At 42.4% G+C, this 18,103-nt stretch overlaps 1 protein-coding gene across 1 annotated transcript in view; it reads right to left on the reverse strand.

The window, feature by feature from the left end:
• The window catches only part of CTTNBP2 (cortactin binding protein 2), a 168,906-nt gene that overhangs the window by 26,339 nt on the left and 124,464 nt on the right, over positions 1-18,103 (reverse strand). The window contains 4 exon segments of the mRNA XM_070425002.1: positions 4,334-4,521; positions 4,673-4,825; positions 16,468-16,567; positions 16,649-16,735. Of these exon segments, the coding sequence (XP_070281103.1) occupies positions 4,334-4,521; positions 4,673-4,825; positions 16,468-16,567; positions 16,649-16,735 (528 nt within the window).

The raw sequence follows: 18,103 nt of genomic DNA on the forward strand, positions 1-18,103 counted from the left end.
TTTGCTGAGCCCCCCACCTGCATGAGAAAATGGGAGCCATATCTGAGTCTCCATCCACATGGCTAACACTGTTTGCTCTCCTTGGTGATTCCCTGAGACCCCACCCACCACACCCAACTTGTGGGGTCACCAATGCTCTTTCTGGTGGCTTTTCCATATAAACAGCCTGTCTTGGCTCATACTCCAGTCTTTCCAAAAATCACTCAAAGGATCACAGGCTCAATCAAGTAGCATCTGGTCTCACATACCTCATACCTCTTCTTACTAGGCAACCTCATGCCCAGCAATAGTGGAAGCCAGCTTCAGTTCACAAGTTAGCCTCTCACAGGCACCTCCAATCCCAGGACAAGTGGCAACCATCTTTACAGCACCTTGTAGCTCATACCAAGTGGCTCTGGGGAAGGGCACAGGCAGTGGCTAACCGTGGCCTATACCAGAGCCACGCTCAGGAAGTTCTAGAACTAACACACCTGCTGGCCAGCTTTGGATCACAGCAGAGCACCACCCACCACTTCCACAAAGGATTCACCCAAAGGGCAGACTCAGCAGGCACCAGACCCTCCTAAAGCAAATCTTGCTCTGTAGGGTCAGCCCCTGTACAACAGCTCCTCCACTGTAGTCATGGGCAACCCTCACTACCAATCAGCCTGAGGATCAATCCCTCTCAATTATGGACAAATAGCAATAATGGCTCATCTACAACAGGAGGACACACATAATCCACATGAGGGACACAGTTGGAGCACCCAGCTCAGGGGACAAGGGTGATTGTGTGACTGGACACCTAATACGTAAGACCACACTATCAAGACTAAGAAACATAGCAGCTCTACCTAATTCATAGAAACAAACACATGGAGGCAGCCAAAATGAGGAGACAAAGAAACATGAAATGAAAGAACAGAAAAAAAAAAACTCCAGAAAAAGAACTGAACAAAATGGAGACAATCTACCAGATACAGAGTTCAAAACACTGGTTATAAGGGGGCTCAATGACTCAATGAGAACTTGAGCGAAGAGGCAGGAAACATAAAAATCTATAATAATAAAAGCATAATATGCTAATTAGACCGGATGTCCTTCTGGAAGACCTTCCGGATGAAGCTGGGGCTGTGAGGGAAGCCTGGGTCCTGGGTGCCTGCTGATGGCCGGAGGGAAGCCCGGGTTCCAGGTGCCAGAGGGAAGCCAGTGTTGGCAGCCAGGGGAAGGAAGGCCTACTCTTGCACAAATTCCGTGCATTGGGCCTCTAGTGTAGATATAAAACAAAAAAGAACTATTCAGACATGAAGAATATCATTGAACTGAAGAATACATTAGAGGTAATTAATAGTACATTAGATGAAGTAGAGGATCAAATCATCAATTTGGAAGATAAGGTAACAGAAAACACTCAATCAGAACAGCAAAAAGGAATCTAGCCTGGCCTGCATGACTCAGTGGTTGAGCATTGACCTATGAACCAGGAGGTCATGGTTTGATTCCTGGTCAGAGCATATGTTTGGGTTGTGGGTTCAATTTCCCAGTGTGGGGCATGTAGGAGGCAGACAATCAATGTCTCTCCCTCTCCCTCTCTGAAATCAATAAAAATATATTTAAAAAAGGAAAAAAAAGGAATCTAAAAAAATGAGGATAGTTTAAGGGGCTCCTGGGAAAATGCCAAGAATACAAACATTTGCATTACAGGGTTACCAGAAGGAGAAGAGAGAGAGCAAGGGATTGAAAACATATTTGAAGAAATAATGAGGGAAAATTTCCCTAACCTGGTGAAGGAAATACAAGCCCAGGGATTGCAGTCCCAAACATGATGAACCCAAAGAGGCACACATCAAGATATACTGTAAATTAAAATGTCAAAAGTTAAAGGCAAAGGGAGAATCTTAAAAGCAGCAAGAGAAGCAGTAGGTTACCTACGAGGGAGCTCTGTGCAAGTGTCAGCTGATTTCTCAACAGAAACATATCAGGCCAGAAGGGACTGGTATGAAATATTCAGAATGATGAACAGCAAGTATTTATAAGCAACATTAGTCAATCCAGCAAAGATATCATTTAGAACTGAAGAACAGATATGAAAATTGAAGAACAGATAAAGGGCTTCCCAGACTCGTTTAAAGAGCTAAATGAGCCCATCACCACGAAACCAGTATTACAAGAAATATTAAAGGGACTCTTTAAGAAAAAAAAAAAGAAAAATATATGAATAAAATGGTAACCATTACTTTAAATGTAAATGAACTAAATGTTCCAATCAAAAGACATATGTGGCTGAATGAATAACAAAACAATATCCTTAAGGTATTAAGCAAAGAAAAAAAAAGAAGTCGACTCATGGACATAGACAGCAATATAGTGACTGCCAGAGGGAAAGGGGCTTGGGAGAGGTAGAAGAGAGTAAAGGAAGGCTAAATGGTAATGGAAGGAAATTTGAGTTGGGGTGGTAAATACACAATACAGTATACAGACGATGTACTGTATATTTGTATACCTCAAACCTATATAATTTTATTAACCAACTAGAGGCCCGATGCATGAAATTCACACATATCCAGTCCATCTCGCTCAGTCCTGATTGGCTGGACCCTAGCAGCAAGCTAACCTACCGGTCGTAACATCTGCCCCCTGGTGGTTAGTACATGTCATAGCGACTGGTCGACCGTGACCTATTGACTGTCTGCCCCCTGGTGGTCAGTGCACATCATAGTGAGCAGTTGAGTGGCCTTAGCATATCATTAGCATATTACGCTTTGATTGGTTGAACAGCCGACTGGTCAACCAGACACCTAGCATATTAGGCTTTTATTATATAGGACTAGAGGCCCGGTGCACTCGGCGGGGAGGGTCCCACAGCCCAGCTTGTACCCTCTTGCAGTCTGGGACCCCTCAGGGGATGTCCACCTGCTGGCTTAGGCCCGCTCACCAGGGGATTGGGCCCAAGCTGGCAATCAGACATCCCTCTGGCAGCCCGGGAGCCCTCAGGGGATGTCCACTTGCCAGCGGGGAGCAGGCCTAAGCTGCAGTCTGACATCCTTAGTGCTGCTGAGGAGGCAGAAGAGGCTCCCACCACTACCGCTTTACTGGCAGCCATCAGCCTGACTTGTGGCTGAGCAGAGCTCCCCCTGTGGGAGCGCACTGACCACCAGGGGGCAGCTCCTGCATTGAGCATCTGCCCCCTGGTGGTCAGTGTGTGTCATAGTGACCAGTCATTCCCAGTCGTTCTGCTGTTAGGGTCAGTTTGCATATTACCCTTTTATAATATAGGATAGAGGCCTGGTGCATGGGACGGGGTCGGCTGGTTTGCCCTGAAGGGTGTCCCAGATCAGGGTGGGGGTCCCGCTGGGGTGCCTGGCCAGTCTGGGTGAGAGGCTGATGGGTGTTTGCAGGCTGGTCACATCCCCTTTAGGGTGGGGGTCCCCACTGGGGTGCCTTGCCAGTCTGGGTGAGGGGCTGAGAGCCGTTTTCAGACTGGCCAAACCCCCTGGCGATGGAAGCTCCCAGCCTCTCCTTTTTTTCTTTTATTCTGGGATTTATTTACCTTCTAAATTGAAACTTTGTTGTCTTCAGTGGAGCTCAGAGCCGGCCGGCCATGGCAGGCAGGAAGCTTGGCTTCCTCCATCACTGGAGCAACCAAGCCTCCTGTTCGCTCCAGCTCCGTGGCTGCCGGCCGCCATCTTGGTTGGGTTAATTTGCATATAGTCACTCTGATTGGCTGGTGGGCATGGCTTAAGGCATAGCAAAGGTATGGTCAATTTGCATGTTTGTCTTTTCTTAGATTAGATAGCCAAGATATGAAGCAACCTAGGTGTATATCAGTGGATTTATTGTGGTCTTCACTTCATAAGTTTCATAAATGTCTAATTGCTATGTTGTACACCTGAAACTAATATACTGTATGTCAACTGTAATTGAAATATAAAAAAATGTTAAAATACAAAATGTGTCAAAAGAGAATTCTAATTTTTCATGTCACTTTTTAGTATTACTGTAGCAGGTTTAAGTCATATATTAAAAGTAGCTTGAGTAGATGGATAATATTCTGAAGGCCCCTGTAGCAGTGGCTCCTCCTTAAGAAGAGTAATTTTCCAATCTAGTCTTCCACAGAACTTAGAACTTGGTGAGACACCCTGAGAAGAATTAATAATGGTAAAACCTATTTGCCTTTTTCAAAAAACTTAACATAGTCCAGAAACTTTATGGGTTTTATATGCGTTCTCTTATTTAACCCTTGACTATCCAAACACTGCACTTGCCTGAGGCCACTCAATTACTAAAAGATAGGACCAAGCCCAGGTCTCCCAAAGCCCCTCTCCCAACAATAGGCTGCAGCTGTGGGTTTTACCTTATTCACAACTTTCCTTCTTAAGGACCTCTGCAGCAGGCCCTGCATGGGCTCGCCATCCCACCGCAGCTGCACCCAGCGGAAATGCTGCTGCACCAGCAAGTCAGAGCCCTGGAGGCAGGCCTTGGCAATGGTGCCCATCAGAAAGCAGTTCTCATGAAAGTAGTAACATTCCAGCATTCCGTTTCCTAAAATAAGCCATATTATGGGACATATGCGAATTACAATAAGTCAAAGAAAGAACATGAAGTCTAGCATGTATTCTGGGGAACAGAAAATGTAGAATAGTCTCATGGGAGCTTGCTTCTCAGCATGCTCTCATCTCGCCACAATCTTTACCTTTTGAAAAAGTACAGGGGCTTTCAGTGCTGCGATTTTCCAGAGGTGCCAAGAAATCTCCCAATAACTCAGACAGTGAAGCTTTTTCCAAGTTCTCTAAGATGATGATGATTTTCTTATTAACAGGAGATTGTTTCACTGGGATCAGATAAGCTGTGGTCAGAAATGAAATGCAGTGACTCAAGCTTTTACAAAATATGAATGGGCAAAATTTACCAAGTCTGAAGATATAAAATTTTAGCGAAGATGTGACATACTAAGAATGCTCTTCAATTGCTGACCCAGTAGAAGGACTCTGGCCAACAGTTTGGCACTATTTAATATAAGTGAAGATACACACACACAACCATCCAATAGCAGTTCCACAGCAGATCCCAAATGGAATCACTCCAACTGTCCACCAACAGTAGAGTGGAATAATAGGAATATATTCATGCAATGGATATTAAAGTGAACAAACAGGCTTCCTTTTGAATGGATCGGCTGTTTTCTGGATTTCATTTCTATCTCTTTATAGAGTTATTCACTCATTTTGGTGGAGACATCCTCTTAATTTCCCAGAAAGAATCAAGATGGTGGCATAGGTAAATGCCTGTACTGGCCGCTTCCCACAACCACATCAAAATTACAGCTAAAATACAGACCACCATCATTCAGAACCACCTGAAAGCTGGCTGAATGAAAATCCCACAACTAGAAAAGTAAAGAAGAAAAGCACATTGAGACTGGTAGGAGGGGCAGAGGCACATAACCGTGGGTCTGACACACATGTGTGCCATTTTTTTAATCAGGAGGGAGATCGTCTCTGTGGAGACTACCCATGAGGAGCAAGGGGCCCCAGCTCCACACCAGAGCCCCAGCCCAGGGTTCCAGAGCTGGGAAGAGAAGTCCTTGTAACTTCAGGATTATAGCTGAATGATAAGGAGGTGGCTGGAATCCTAGGTGTTCCTCTTAAAGGGTGAGTGCACAAACTTACATGATTGATCCTTCTTCTTCTGAGCTTTAGCGCCAGAGGACCCAGACACATATGGGGAGGAACTGGATTGCTGGCATCAGGGCAGGAACTTGGGGGTGGCTTTCTCCCAGACAGGGATGCTCATAAAGGTCATTATTCCTGTGCTGTGACTTCCCCTGTCACAGGCTGACTGGCAGCCATTATTGAATCTTCATCAGTCCAGAGCACACTGTTTGCTATACCCAGTGATTCCCTGAAACCCCATCCCATCCAATAAGCCCCACCCAAGCTGTTTGCAGCAGCTTTTCCATATGAATGGCCTGTCCTGGCTCAGGCTTCAGACTTTGCTAAAATCTCTCAAACAAGCTGCAGCTGGTGCCAGAGTGCCCCAATCCTATCAATAAAAGGCCCAAGACTCAGCCTGCCTTGCTTCACAGCTGGGCTTTGCCTGGGCACCTCCACGCCCAATACAAACAGGAAATAGCCATCTGCAGATCTCTCTGTAGCTCCTGCCAGGTGGCCCCAGGAAGTGGCTGGCTTTGTACCTCCCTGGAGGCCCTAGAGCTAGTGCATCTGGTGGACAGCTTCAGATCATAGCAGATTACAACACTACACATCCACAAGTGACACACTCAAGAGGCAGACTCAGTGAGCACCAAAGCCCCACTGAAGCAAGTCCTGCTCCATAGGGGTGTTTCCTGCACAGCAGCTTTTCCACTATAGACACAGCTGGTCTTCACAGCCAATTAGCCTGTAAGTTTACTTCTCCCAGTGATGCAAATGGCAATCAAGGCTCAACTACAAAACTGTACACAGCCCACACAGGGGCAGACTTGAAGTGCCCAGCTCAGGTGACTGCAGAGGCTGAGCCACTGCGTCCTGCAGGACATCTACTACACAAGGCCACTCTACCAATTCCAGGAGACACAGCAGCTATACCTAATCCACAAAAACAAACACAGGGAAGCAGCCAAAATGCAGAGACAAAGAAACATGTCACAAATGGAAGAAAGCAAACTACTTGGATACAGAGTTCAAAATCATGGTTATAAGGTTACTCAAGGCTCTTTATGAGACTTTCAAGGATTTTAGTGAGAATGTCAAAGTCATGAAAAAAAACAACACACATTAGTAAAAAATTAAGCATACACAAACTGAAATAAAGAATAATTTATAGGGATTCAACAGTAGAGTAAGTTCTGAGAATCAAATCAATGATTTGGGATATGAGAAAGCAAAAAACACCCAATCACAGTAGCAAAAAGAAAAAAGAATCCAAAAATATGAAGATAATGTAAGGAGTCTCTGGGACAACTTCAAGTGTACCAATATTTACATTATAGGGGTGCTATAAGGAGAAGAGAGAGAGCAAGATGTTGAAAACCTATTTGAAGAAATAATGATAGAAAACTTCCCTTACATGGTGAAAGAAATAGACTTACAAGTCCAGGAAGCACAGAGAATCCCAAACAAGAGGAATCCAAAGAGGCCCACAACAGGACACATCATAATTAAAATGCCAAGGGTAAATACATAGAGAGAATCTTAAAAGCAGCAAGAGAAAGCAGTTAGTTACAAGGGATGGCTCATACGACTGTCAGCTGATTTCTTAACAGAAACATATCAGACCAGAAGGGAGCGGCAAGAAATATTCAAAGTGATGAATAGCAAGGACCTACAGCCAAGATTACTCTTCTGAGACTGAAATAGCTTTTCTGTATACTGTGAAGCTTTAAAAATTAGACTAGAAACAATAACAGCCACTTCTGAATTTAGTTGTATTTGTGGAAGCTGTTACACTAGTGTCTGGTGTGTGCTGGATTCCCTTCAACCAAGTTATTCAGTAAAAAGTGTTAAAATACTGTGCATCTCAGTGTTTAAATGCTCTCTCAGGAATACATTGATTATGGAAGTATGATAAATCTATAGCTTGTTAAAATAATGATGAAAAACTAACAAACCAGTAATAAAAAACATATTAGGTTGAATGATTTGTGTATCCACTTTCCTGTAACTAAGGACTAAAGGTTTTTCCTTGATTAGTGTTAGTTGTCTGGCTAGTTCCAGTGGCCCTAAAGCTTCGGTATCCAGCAGCCAGAATCCATCTTCAGAAACATGTAACTGCATTTCAACAAACATTTATCCAGTGCTCCCTAACTTTATGTCCCATGTTAAGTGTTATGTCTTATCATAGGTGACTAATTCTAATTGGGAGCGTGGCATTTTAAACTAAAATATTATGAGGAATGACATCTTAATAGGTTATGAGAAGGTGTTCTAGGTTTAAGAAATGGCATACATGGGCAGAGAATGGAGGCTGGGCAGGGCTCAGTTCAGGAAAGTGAGAATAGCTGCCTGACAGTGACTCAAAATTGATACTTCCCTCCAGTCAGGACTGGCTGGGAGCTTGTTGTGGCGCCACATTGGTGGAATGGATGTAGCAGCAGCACAGCAGGCTGTGTCCTCCTGGGGCTGGGGCTGCATGGTACAATCACCTGGACCCATTCCCAGAGGCTATGATTTAATTGGCCTGTGCTTGGCCTGAGCAATTTGTGTGCAGCCAGGGTGAGACCTGCTGCTAAGATCACAATCCGACCACAAACGAAAAGTGGAATGCCATGTTGGGAGGGAGAAATTACCAGCTCTGAGAACCAGTGGAACTCTTTAAGGAGGAAGATCAACAGGGTTTGATTCCTGCTTTGAGATCTCACTTTGTCTTTTTAAATTTTCATATAAATTATTTTTTTTGTTTGCTTTTCAATTACAGTTGACATAACAATATTATATGTCACTCCAGTGATTAGATTTATAAAACTTGAGTGATTATCCCCAAAATTCTCATACCAAAACACATCATAATTAAAATGCCACAGGTTAAAGACAAAGAGAATCTTAAAAGCAGCAAGAGAAAAGCAGCTAGTTAGCTACAAGAGAGCTCCCATACAACTGTCAGCTGATTTCTCAACAGAAACTATGCAGGACAGAAGGGAGTGGCAAGAAATATTCAAAGTGATGAATAGCAAGGACCTGCAACCAAGATTACTCTACCCAGCAAAGCTATCATGTAGAATTGAAGGACAGATAAAGAGCTTCCCAGACAAGGAAAAGCTAAAGGAGTTCATCACCACCAAACCAGTATGACATGCAATGTTAAAGAGATCTTACTCTCATGTAAAGAACTGACTGGAGAGGAAAAATACAGGAGAATGCACCTACAGGCTTTTACTGCTGAAGTGAAGGACCTCATTCAAGGCAGAGGATGAAAAGGCATCTGGAGAGAGGTCAATAAGGCTCAGGGGTAGCAGTCTAGAGAGGGGGGTAGAGAGGAAATATCAGTGACAACCAGGGTTCCCACCAGAGAAGAGGTTGTGCAGTGAATGGAGGCAGAGAGCACATGAGCAAGAGTGTACTCAGAGAGGGGGTGTGGGTGCTAATTTATGGTTCAGGCTTGATGTGCTTGACAAGTATAGGCAGACAAAACAGAAGTACTGCCTTTGTCAGCTTAGTGACCCTAAGTCTACACCTCTCTGAGATGTCCAGCAGGTGGTGGGACGTGAGGATGGGAGCAGCGAGTGAGGATTCAGGCTGCAAATGAAATAAATGAATTTACAGAAAAGAGACGGCAAACTCATTCCCCTGGATCCACAAGCAAGAACTGAGTTGCTAATGGCTTCATTAATCCCACGTTTAATGTACAATTCGTGTCCTAAACAGGATTGCTGTTCCTAACAGTTGGGTTGGGTTTCGCCCTCATCTTTGTTTACCTTAGTCTCCCAGGAGGTACCAGCAAGGGTCAAGCAGACTGGGTTTCTCCAGTGAAAGCTTTGTCTTCAACACTGCCAGCCTCATTTCCTCCACTTTTCAGTACCGCCTATTTCTCCATCTGACCATTTAGCTCAACATCCTCAAACAACTTAGTCCAAAGGCAAATTTTATTTTAGTTGAGAAATAGCATGTGTCTAATTCAGGTAATTTAGCATAGTTTCAGGTCTATTATTTTAACCAACCACAGAAGCAGGAAGTCATTACGGTTTCCAGTTTGAAGGGTTAAGCCTCTCTCTGATCAGGGTTCATGGAGACAAAAGGCTCCCCACTCCGTGCTGGAACTGGAGAGTCCTTCTGGCCTGATGCCAGAAAGTTAACCGTTTGGAATGCTTTTGCCTTATGCTACTTCAAAGTCCTATTTCAGAAACTTATCTACTCTTTTTTTTTTCTTTTTTGCCCCCTTTTTTTCTCCCAACATTATAGGCTATGTCAGCCCTGCTCCTCTCCCGCAGGTTGATAATCGTAAACAGACACCCCCTGGGCTAGGTCAGGACTACCCTGCAGCTTTGAACACCTTTGTATTAAAAGTTCCGAAGAGTCAATCCTAGAACAACAATCATTGGTTTAAAAATGTTTGACATATCATTTATAGTTAAACTCAAACTCCTGTGTCTCTAGAGTGACCCTAAGTCTACAATCTGCCCCTTGGGAGGAGAAAGCAGCTGTCTTTTACACTGTCTGCTTGACAGAAGGGCTCGGCAGGGGTGAGGATCTGAGAGTTCAGGTGAGGAGCCAGGGGCAAGCCTTGGAAGAGCCTTCTGTATGTGATGCAGGACCAGGGAGGTGAACTCAGCCATGTAGATGCCAGTGAGCACACTCTCCTCCTGTTGTACATCATTCCATCCTCACTACTTCTAAAAAGGAGAGTTCAGTTAGGAATTCAAAGTATTATTTTAAAATATTAATCTAGGGCTGAATTTTTTTTTACGACTTCCTGTCACATGTGATTTGAAAAAGTATCTGTTTTGCTAACCTAACTCCCTACCTTACACTGAGGCAAATTTTGACACAAGTCTAGTGCGTGTTCACAGTCTCCTTACATTCAACAGAGGCATGTGGCATGACTATCTCGCACGAAAGGCAACCTGAGAAGGAAGATGTTATTTTAAAAGAAACGCAGAAGAGCTCTTGCTAGGATAAGTGCTATGTCATTCTTTTTGAAGTATTCTTTTGTTCTACCTTCTTTTCCTCACTGGTAGCATTTTTAAACTCCATATAATTGCTAAATTCTTAAAACATTATTTAAAACACATTTGCTACTCTTCCTTCTTCTATTTTTAAAAATATATATTTTATTGATTTTTACAGAGAGGAAGGGAGAGGGATAGAGAGTTAGAAACATCAATGAGAGAGAAACATTGAACAGCTGCCTCCTGAACACCCCCTACTGGGGATGTGTCCGAAACCAAGGTACATGCCCTTGACCAGAATCGAACCTGGGACCTTTCAGTCCGAAGGCCGACGCTCTATCCACTGAGCCAAACTGGCTAGGGCATCTATTTTTCTGCTTGTACACTTTATTTACTCATTCTCTGTCTACTGGCTTTCTTTTTACAGATTCACAGAGAGGAACAAAGAAGGTAATATATGTGCTGTGCACAGTGGAAGATAAACTTCAGCATTCGAATCTTAGCCCAATCCAACTTGTTTAAATCTATTTCATTAAAGAAAAGAAAAAGGTTAAAAACCAAGAGTAAGCATGGAATACCTTAAGAATCAGTGTATTTCTCACTTGTAGTAATAGAACTTGATCAATTTAATTTCTTGTTTAAAAAAGCAAGAGAGTAATTAGTAGATAATTCCCATCCCCTCATTATTCTCAAAGCTTGAGCGGAACAGACTAGGAATATCTTTTTCTTCTCTACTCTCTGTTCTTTCCCATCACTTCTGGACCACAAGAACACACTGCTTTGTGCTTTCTGCACTTTAATAGTGACACCACACCCATTGATGGATCTTACCCCCCTAGTTCACGAGATTCCCTGGCACTGCTCAGAAGCACTTGGTATCCCCATCTATAGGACCTAAAATGTATGTTCTCCATGAGCTCTTTGTTGGTCAACAGAAAATGAACATGATGGTGGAGGGAGTTTTAGGAGATGAGGATGGACATCAGCAAGAGCAAGGTCAGGCAGAGGGCAGACCATAGTGTTCTTGACAATCTAACATTCAGAGAACTTTAGTTTTTATTCTGGAACCACTGGAGTATAACAAAAGAGAACTGTTATGAGCGGTTTTGTATTCTAGACTGAGCTCTCTGGAAGCCCATGAAGGGAGGGAGTCCAGAGCAAACAGGAAGGGTTCTTTTTCTTTGACCATGCTATTTCCCATATTAGGAGATGCACCCATTTATTCTCCATAAGAATTCAATAAGTGTGCAAGGTGAAGTTTAAAAAAAAGCTACATGACTAGCCTTCAAGGAGTTTACAATATAATATGTGTTTGGGCCAAGAAAAAAGCCCAAATAATACCCCCAGTGCCCTGACCTATAGTTAGGTGGGGCCCAGATGTATAAACAGAGCCTACCACTGTTCATTAAAGGGAGTTGTCATACTGGAGGGATCAGGTAAGCTTTCATTTGAGATGTCCTTAGACATTTTAACAGGGACTTTTCCTGTCATTTTCAGAAGGGCAGAGACCATATCTATTTTAATCAGTACTGTATATATCAGTGATGGTGAACCTTTTGAGCTCGGCGTGTCAGCATTTCGAAAAACCCTAACTTAACTCTGGTGCCTTGTCACATATAGAAATATTTTGATATTTGCAACCATAGTAAAACAAAGATTTATATTTTTGATATTTATTTTATATATTTAAATGCCATTTAACAAAGAAAAATCAACCAAAAAAATGAGTTCACATGTCACCTCTGACACGTGTGTCATAGGTTTGCCATCACTGGTATAAATAATACTCTGCATAGTACCTGCCATGTGTTAACTGTAGTGTGTGCTGGGGTTGTATGTTCACTCTAAAATTCTAGATGAAAATTATAGCTTGAACAAAGACACGGAGAGTGGAAAAACAAAAAACGTGTAAGGAGTAAACACCATATTTTACTGGAGCATAGACATCTATTAAAAAGTCAGATATTCCAAAGAAGACTTACAAATGGCCAACAGGTACATGAAAAGTCAACATTACTAATCTTCAGAAAAATGCAAATCAAAATCACAATGAGATCTTGCTTCCTGCCTGTCGGAATGAATAGCTAGCTATTATAAAAAAGAGAAGAGGCAAATGTTGGCAAGAATGTGGACAAATGGGAAGCCTTGTGCACTGTTGATAGAAATTCATGTGGCTACTATGGAAAACAGTATGGAGGTCCTCAAAAAATTCAAAATAGAACTACCATATGACCCAGCAATTCTACTTCTGGGTATATATCCAAAGGAAATTAAATCAGGATCTTGAAGAGATAGATGCACCCCCTTGTTCGCTGCAGCATCATTTACAATAACCAAGACATGGAAACAACAGAAAATTAAACACACACACACACACAGAGGAATATTATTCAGCCATAAAGTAAGAAGAAAATCCTGCCATTTGTGATGACATGGATGAACCTGGAGGGCATTATGCGAAGTGAGATCAGTGAGACAGAGAAAGACAAGTACTGTATGATATCACATATGTGGAATCTAAAAAAGCCAAACTCAGAGAAACAGAGTAGAGTGGTGGTTGGCAGCACCTGGGGAGTGTTGGGGGAAATGAGGAGATGTTGGTCAAAGGCACAAACTTTTCGAATATAAAATGAATACATTTTGAGGATCTAATGTATAGCATGGTGCCTATGGTTAACAACATATTATATATTTGAAAGTTGCTCAAAGGGTAAACTAATATGTTCTCACCACAAAAAAAAGGGTAATTATATGACGTGGTGGCGGTATTAGCAAATGCTATGGTAGTAATCGTTTTGCAAATCAATGCATTACATTATACACCATAATCATACACAATGTTATATCTAGATAAAAAAATAAATAAAGTTCAAATAAGCAACTTGGGAGTCAAGAACCACAGAGAGCTTTTACTTAGGGTCTGGTGGTCTCTGAGGGGCGTTCAGGGACGAGAAGCAGTAGGCAGAACAGCCATTTACAGAAAAGAAGACAAGATGTAGGAAAGGAGGCAGAGATAAGATGATGTCCCTGGGGATGGGCACTGAGGCCAACTTGGCAAGATATAACCATGGACTGGCTATGGGAGAGGGATGAGGGGTCCATGAATGAGAAGACCGTGGGGTTCTATGTGGCCCTCATATTGCTTTAAAAATTGAAATAGTTGAGCCCAGCCTGTGTGGTTCAGTGCTTGAGCATTGACCTATGATCTAGGAGGTCGCTGATTCCATTCCCAGTGAGGGCACATGCCTATGTTGCAGGATCGATCCCCAGTAGGGGGCGTGCAGGAGGCAGCCAATCAGTGATTCTCATCATTGATGTTTCTATCTCTCTCTCCCTCTCCCTTCTTCTCTGAAACCAATAAAAATATATTAAGAAAAAATTGAAATAGTTGACAACATTGAAAGAAAGAAACCCTACATTTTTACATGAATACCTAGACTTCCGGCTTTTTCCTAAAAATTACAAGATTTCAGGACATTGACGCTACACTTCTGCCAGCAACAAGCTGCTGGAGCTGAGAGCTGCCCTCAGGTAGATGGAGATGTCCCTCCTCCTCCCCTAGCCCCACCCGGTCAGTTCATGCCTTCCTGTGGCTTGTTGGCACTTGGGGTCATTTAGGTCTTCAAGCTTGTCAATAAAACCTGAGTTTCAAGTGTGAGGGGCCAAAAGACTTGCGCCACTCAGCAAATTTGGAAGCCAAGAAGAGGAGCTCTTTTTAAGAAGATGCTCCCCAGAGATTTAGAAATGCTGAACCATCCACCTGAGGTCACCCCATGACCTAATTCACTGCTCTCCTATGCTTTTAGCTCACTAAGCTTAAGCAGAATTCAGCCTGTAGTTGCTATCTATCTAATAGGGAGAGAACAAAAGACTTTAGCTTCTAACTTTGAGATGAAACAAGACAAAGCTGAAAAATGTAGGGGGCCTTTGTTACATAACTAAGGGGGAAACAGACATCTTGGCACAGGTGCGTTTTTAAGGAACAGAGCCTGGCACTGATTAAGGTAAGATTCAGGAGTCAGATGTTTGGGTTTGAGTCCTACTCCTCCTTTGTGTCCTAGCTGTGAGATCTTTTGGTCAAAGTATTTACCCTGTTTTCTCATGATTCATGTTTATAAATCAGGATTGTTTAGATCAGGGCCTACCAGAGGAAGAGCTTAATCAATGTTAGCTATTATTAGTAGCATCTTCAGAGAAAACAGCTTTCTGTAGCTAACTTTCACTAGTTTCTGACCAAAGGCTAGGCTGGGTGCTACAGCAATATTCAGATTCTAGTGGGATTTTCTCGTCCCCACAATGTGCTTCTAGGTTTGGGAATCCTCGGTCCATGCCCAAAGCTGCCGCTTAATTTTATTTCTTGATCTGGGAACTGTTGGTTATTTCCTTCTTCCTAAGCATGGTCAACAGCTGCCCTAGCCATCAGATCTCACCCAAAGCTGAGAAGCACCCCTCCTCCAAAAGGGAGATGTGAATTTGCTTTTCAAAGCCCCCTCCAAGGATTTTGCAACTGCTTCCCTCCATCACCTGCTCCCCAGGGCTCTCTGTAGCTCCAATGGAGTGGAGACTGGAGTCTGGTTCTTTCAGTTTTGTGCCATAGTCACTAGACATGCTATGCTATGCAGGACTATGCTAATTGCACCTGTGGTGAAGCTTAGCGTCTTAAGCTCTGAAACCTATTATAGAACTTCATGAAAATGTTGAATTAATAAACACATTTAATCCTGGTTCTGCCACTGTGTAGTTGTGGCAAGTTACTGAACTTCTCTGTGCCTGTTTCCCCACCTTTGAAATGAAGAGAATTATACCTACTTGCATATGCTGTCACAGAGATGAAATATACGCAATATGTTTAACAAAGTCATGGTCAATAGCTTACTAAAGGTGACGTGGAGAAAGCAGTTCACCCCTGGTACAGCGGTAAAGGGTGTTTTGGTTGTAGAAAATTTATAAATAAAATAAATTACCATAACTGATGTGTTTTTCATGATCACTATGCAATTCTAAACAGCAGCAGTGATGCCATTCTCAGTCCCACTAGGGCGGACTGCTCCCACCACTTCCTCCTTTGGTATACCTCTGGTGCCAGTAATACAGCACTCACATCAGATGAGTTATAAACAAAAGATAAGAAAAAGAAGGGAAGACAATGCAGGAAGTACAATAAATGCAATGATATAATATATATATACATATATATATATATATATATATATATATATACACAAAAATATTTTTTTGCGAATATTTATCTGAGTTCCCAATTTTCATCCCATACATCAGTGGCTCTCAACTTTCTGGTCCTTTAAATACAGTTCCTCATGTTGTGACCCAACCATAATATTATTTTCGTTGCTACTTCATAACTGTAATGTTGCTGTTATGAATCGTAATGTAAATATCTGATATGCAGGATGGTCTTAGGCAACCCCTGTGAAAGGGTCGTTCGACCGCCAAAGGGGTCACGACCCACAGGTTTAGAACTGCTGCCATAGATGCTTTTTTTTTTTTTAAATCCTTATCTTGAGGATATTTTCCCATCAATTTTTAGAGAGAATGGAAGAGAGGGAAAGACAGAGAGAAATATCGATATGAGAGAGACACATCGATTGGTTGCCTCCTGCACACACCCCGATCAGGATCAGGGCCTAGGCCAGGTGGGGGGGAGCCTGCAACTGAGGTACGTGCCCTTGACTGGAATTGAACCCAGGACCCTTTGGTCCACAGGCCGACGCTCTATCCACTGAGGCAAACCAACTAGGGCCCCTGAATAATTGAAAAGTTGACTTAAATGTATCCCCAAGCAACAAAGTTCATTTCCTTTTAATGGCGTCATTGAAGAGCAAGCCCTTTGGTTATCATAATTCAGTTTGCTGAAGTGGTCTTACCGCTACTGATGAACAGGTCTACTAGCTGCTCCTTAGAGAAGTCAGCGTCCACTTCAGCTCTCACTATCTCACAAGAGAATCCTGCAGCCATCTGTCTGTGCTGTGGCAAGGGAACAGAGTGGTTAGTTCTATACACATTCAAGTTTTCAAAAGAGGGAGAGGGTCTGCAAGTCATCGATACCTTCATGCAGAGTGCAAGCTGATGTACTATGTAATCTTGCAAGCTTCCTTCTGGGCCATGGAAAATGACAGTATGATACTGATCGACCTATTAATAAACCAAGAAGAGAACTTAGATGGAAATGCTAAGTTCAGAGGAAAAATAAAAGTGGTCTGATTGTCCTCAGCCTTTCAAAAGATTAAAAATCATATTTTAATTAATTAGCTTTATTCGTTCAGCACATCATGCTTTTCACTTTAATGTGAAACACTGGCAAATACTGTATTTATATACTTATGTAGTATTTTACATAGTGTTTATATACTTAAAGCAAGAGATGGCATTTTATGAAAAAGAAAACTCCTTGTTCTATTCTCTATGTTCAGTTCAGCATATTGGCTGGGAACAGGGTTCCTAGCATATTTTGTCCCTTGCAGATGTTCTATAATTTTTAGATAATCTTTGAGTTTTCCCAATGCTTATTTTACTTTTCAGTGATTAAAATAGCAATGAATCTCATTAAGAGGATTTTAGAAAATATAAAAAATCACGAAGGAGCAGAACAGAAACCACTAAAGTAATCACTGCAAATACCTGTTTCCTTCTTGCTTTTTTCTCTGCACAGTTGATGTGTGTATTTATATGTTTTTTAAGAATCCATGAGCAGCCTGGCTGGTGTGGCTAAGTGGTTGGGCATCGACCTATGAACCAGGAGGTCACAGTTCAATTCCAGGTCAGGGTACATGCCTGGATTGTGGGCTTGATCCCCAGTGTGGGGCATGCAGGAGGCAGCTGATCAATAATTCTCTCTCATCATTGATGTTTCTATCTCTCTCTCCCTCTCCCTTCCTCTCTGAAATCAATAAACATATAATTAAAAAAGAATCCATGATTGTAATCTTTTTTATAACCATTGTATATCAGAGAGTATCTTTGACTTTTTATGTAAATGATATCTTGATGAGTATAAATACACTCTTTGATCAACTACCTATATTATTCCGGTTTGGAATTTGGTGTTCCAAAGAAATTTAGGGCGAGGCTGATCACTTTTACTTTGTAAAGGAAAATATCCTACCTGGATGCCAACAGGATTAAAAAAAATCTTTATCCTTACGTATAAGGATACTTACTTCACCTGAGAACATATAGAGACATAGCATATACTGGATGGAAAGCCGATGACCTTCTACATAGGGCAAAGGCAGGAGTAAGAGGAGGGCAGGTCATTCTCCCACCTTCATCATTCCAGGGATGAGCTCCCACTCCCAGCCCAGATGCCTGGGAGAAGCTTTCTTCTTGGAAAGGTCTTACAGTAAAGGACCTGGGCAGGTGAAGGGCCAACCTAACTGATACTGTTGGAGGAGCTCATGTATGAAGACTGAGCCCCCCACACTTAGAGAAATGTTAAACATCAAAGGCTCTGTTTACTCTTTATAATTTGGAATGGAACAATGTAAGGATACACATGCACAT

Source organism: Myotis yumanensis, unplaced genomic scaffold (genome assembly GCF_028538775.1).
Source record: "Myotis yumanensis isolate MYYU_CA2020_CCGP unplaced genomic scaffold, mMyoYum1.0.hap1 SCAF_9, whole genome shotgun sequence".
NCBI classification, from domain to species: Eukaryota; Metazoa; Chordata; class Mammalia; order Chiroptera; family Vespertilionidae; genus Myotis; species Myotis yumanensis.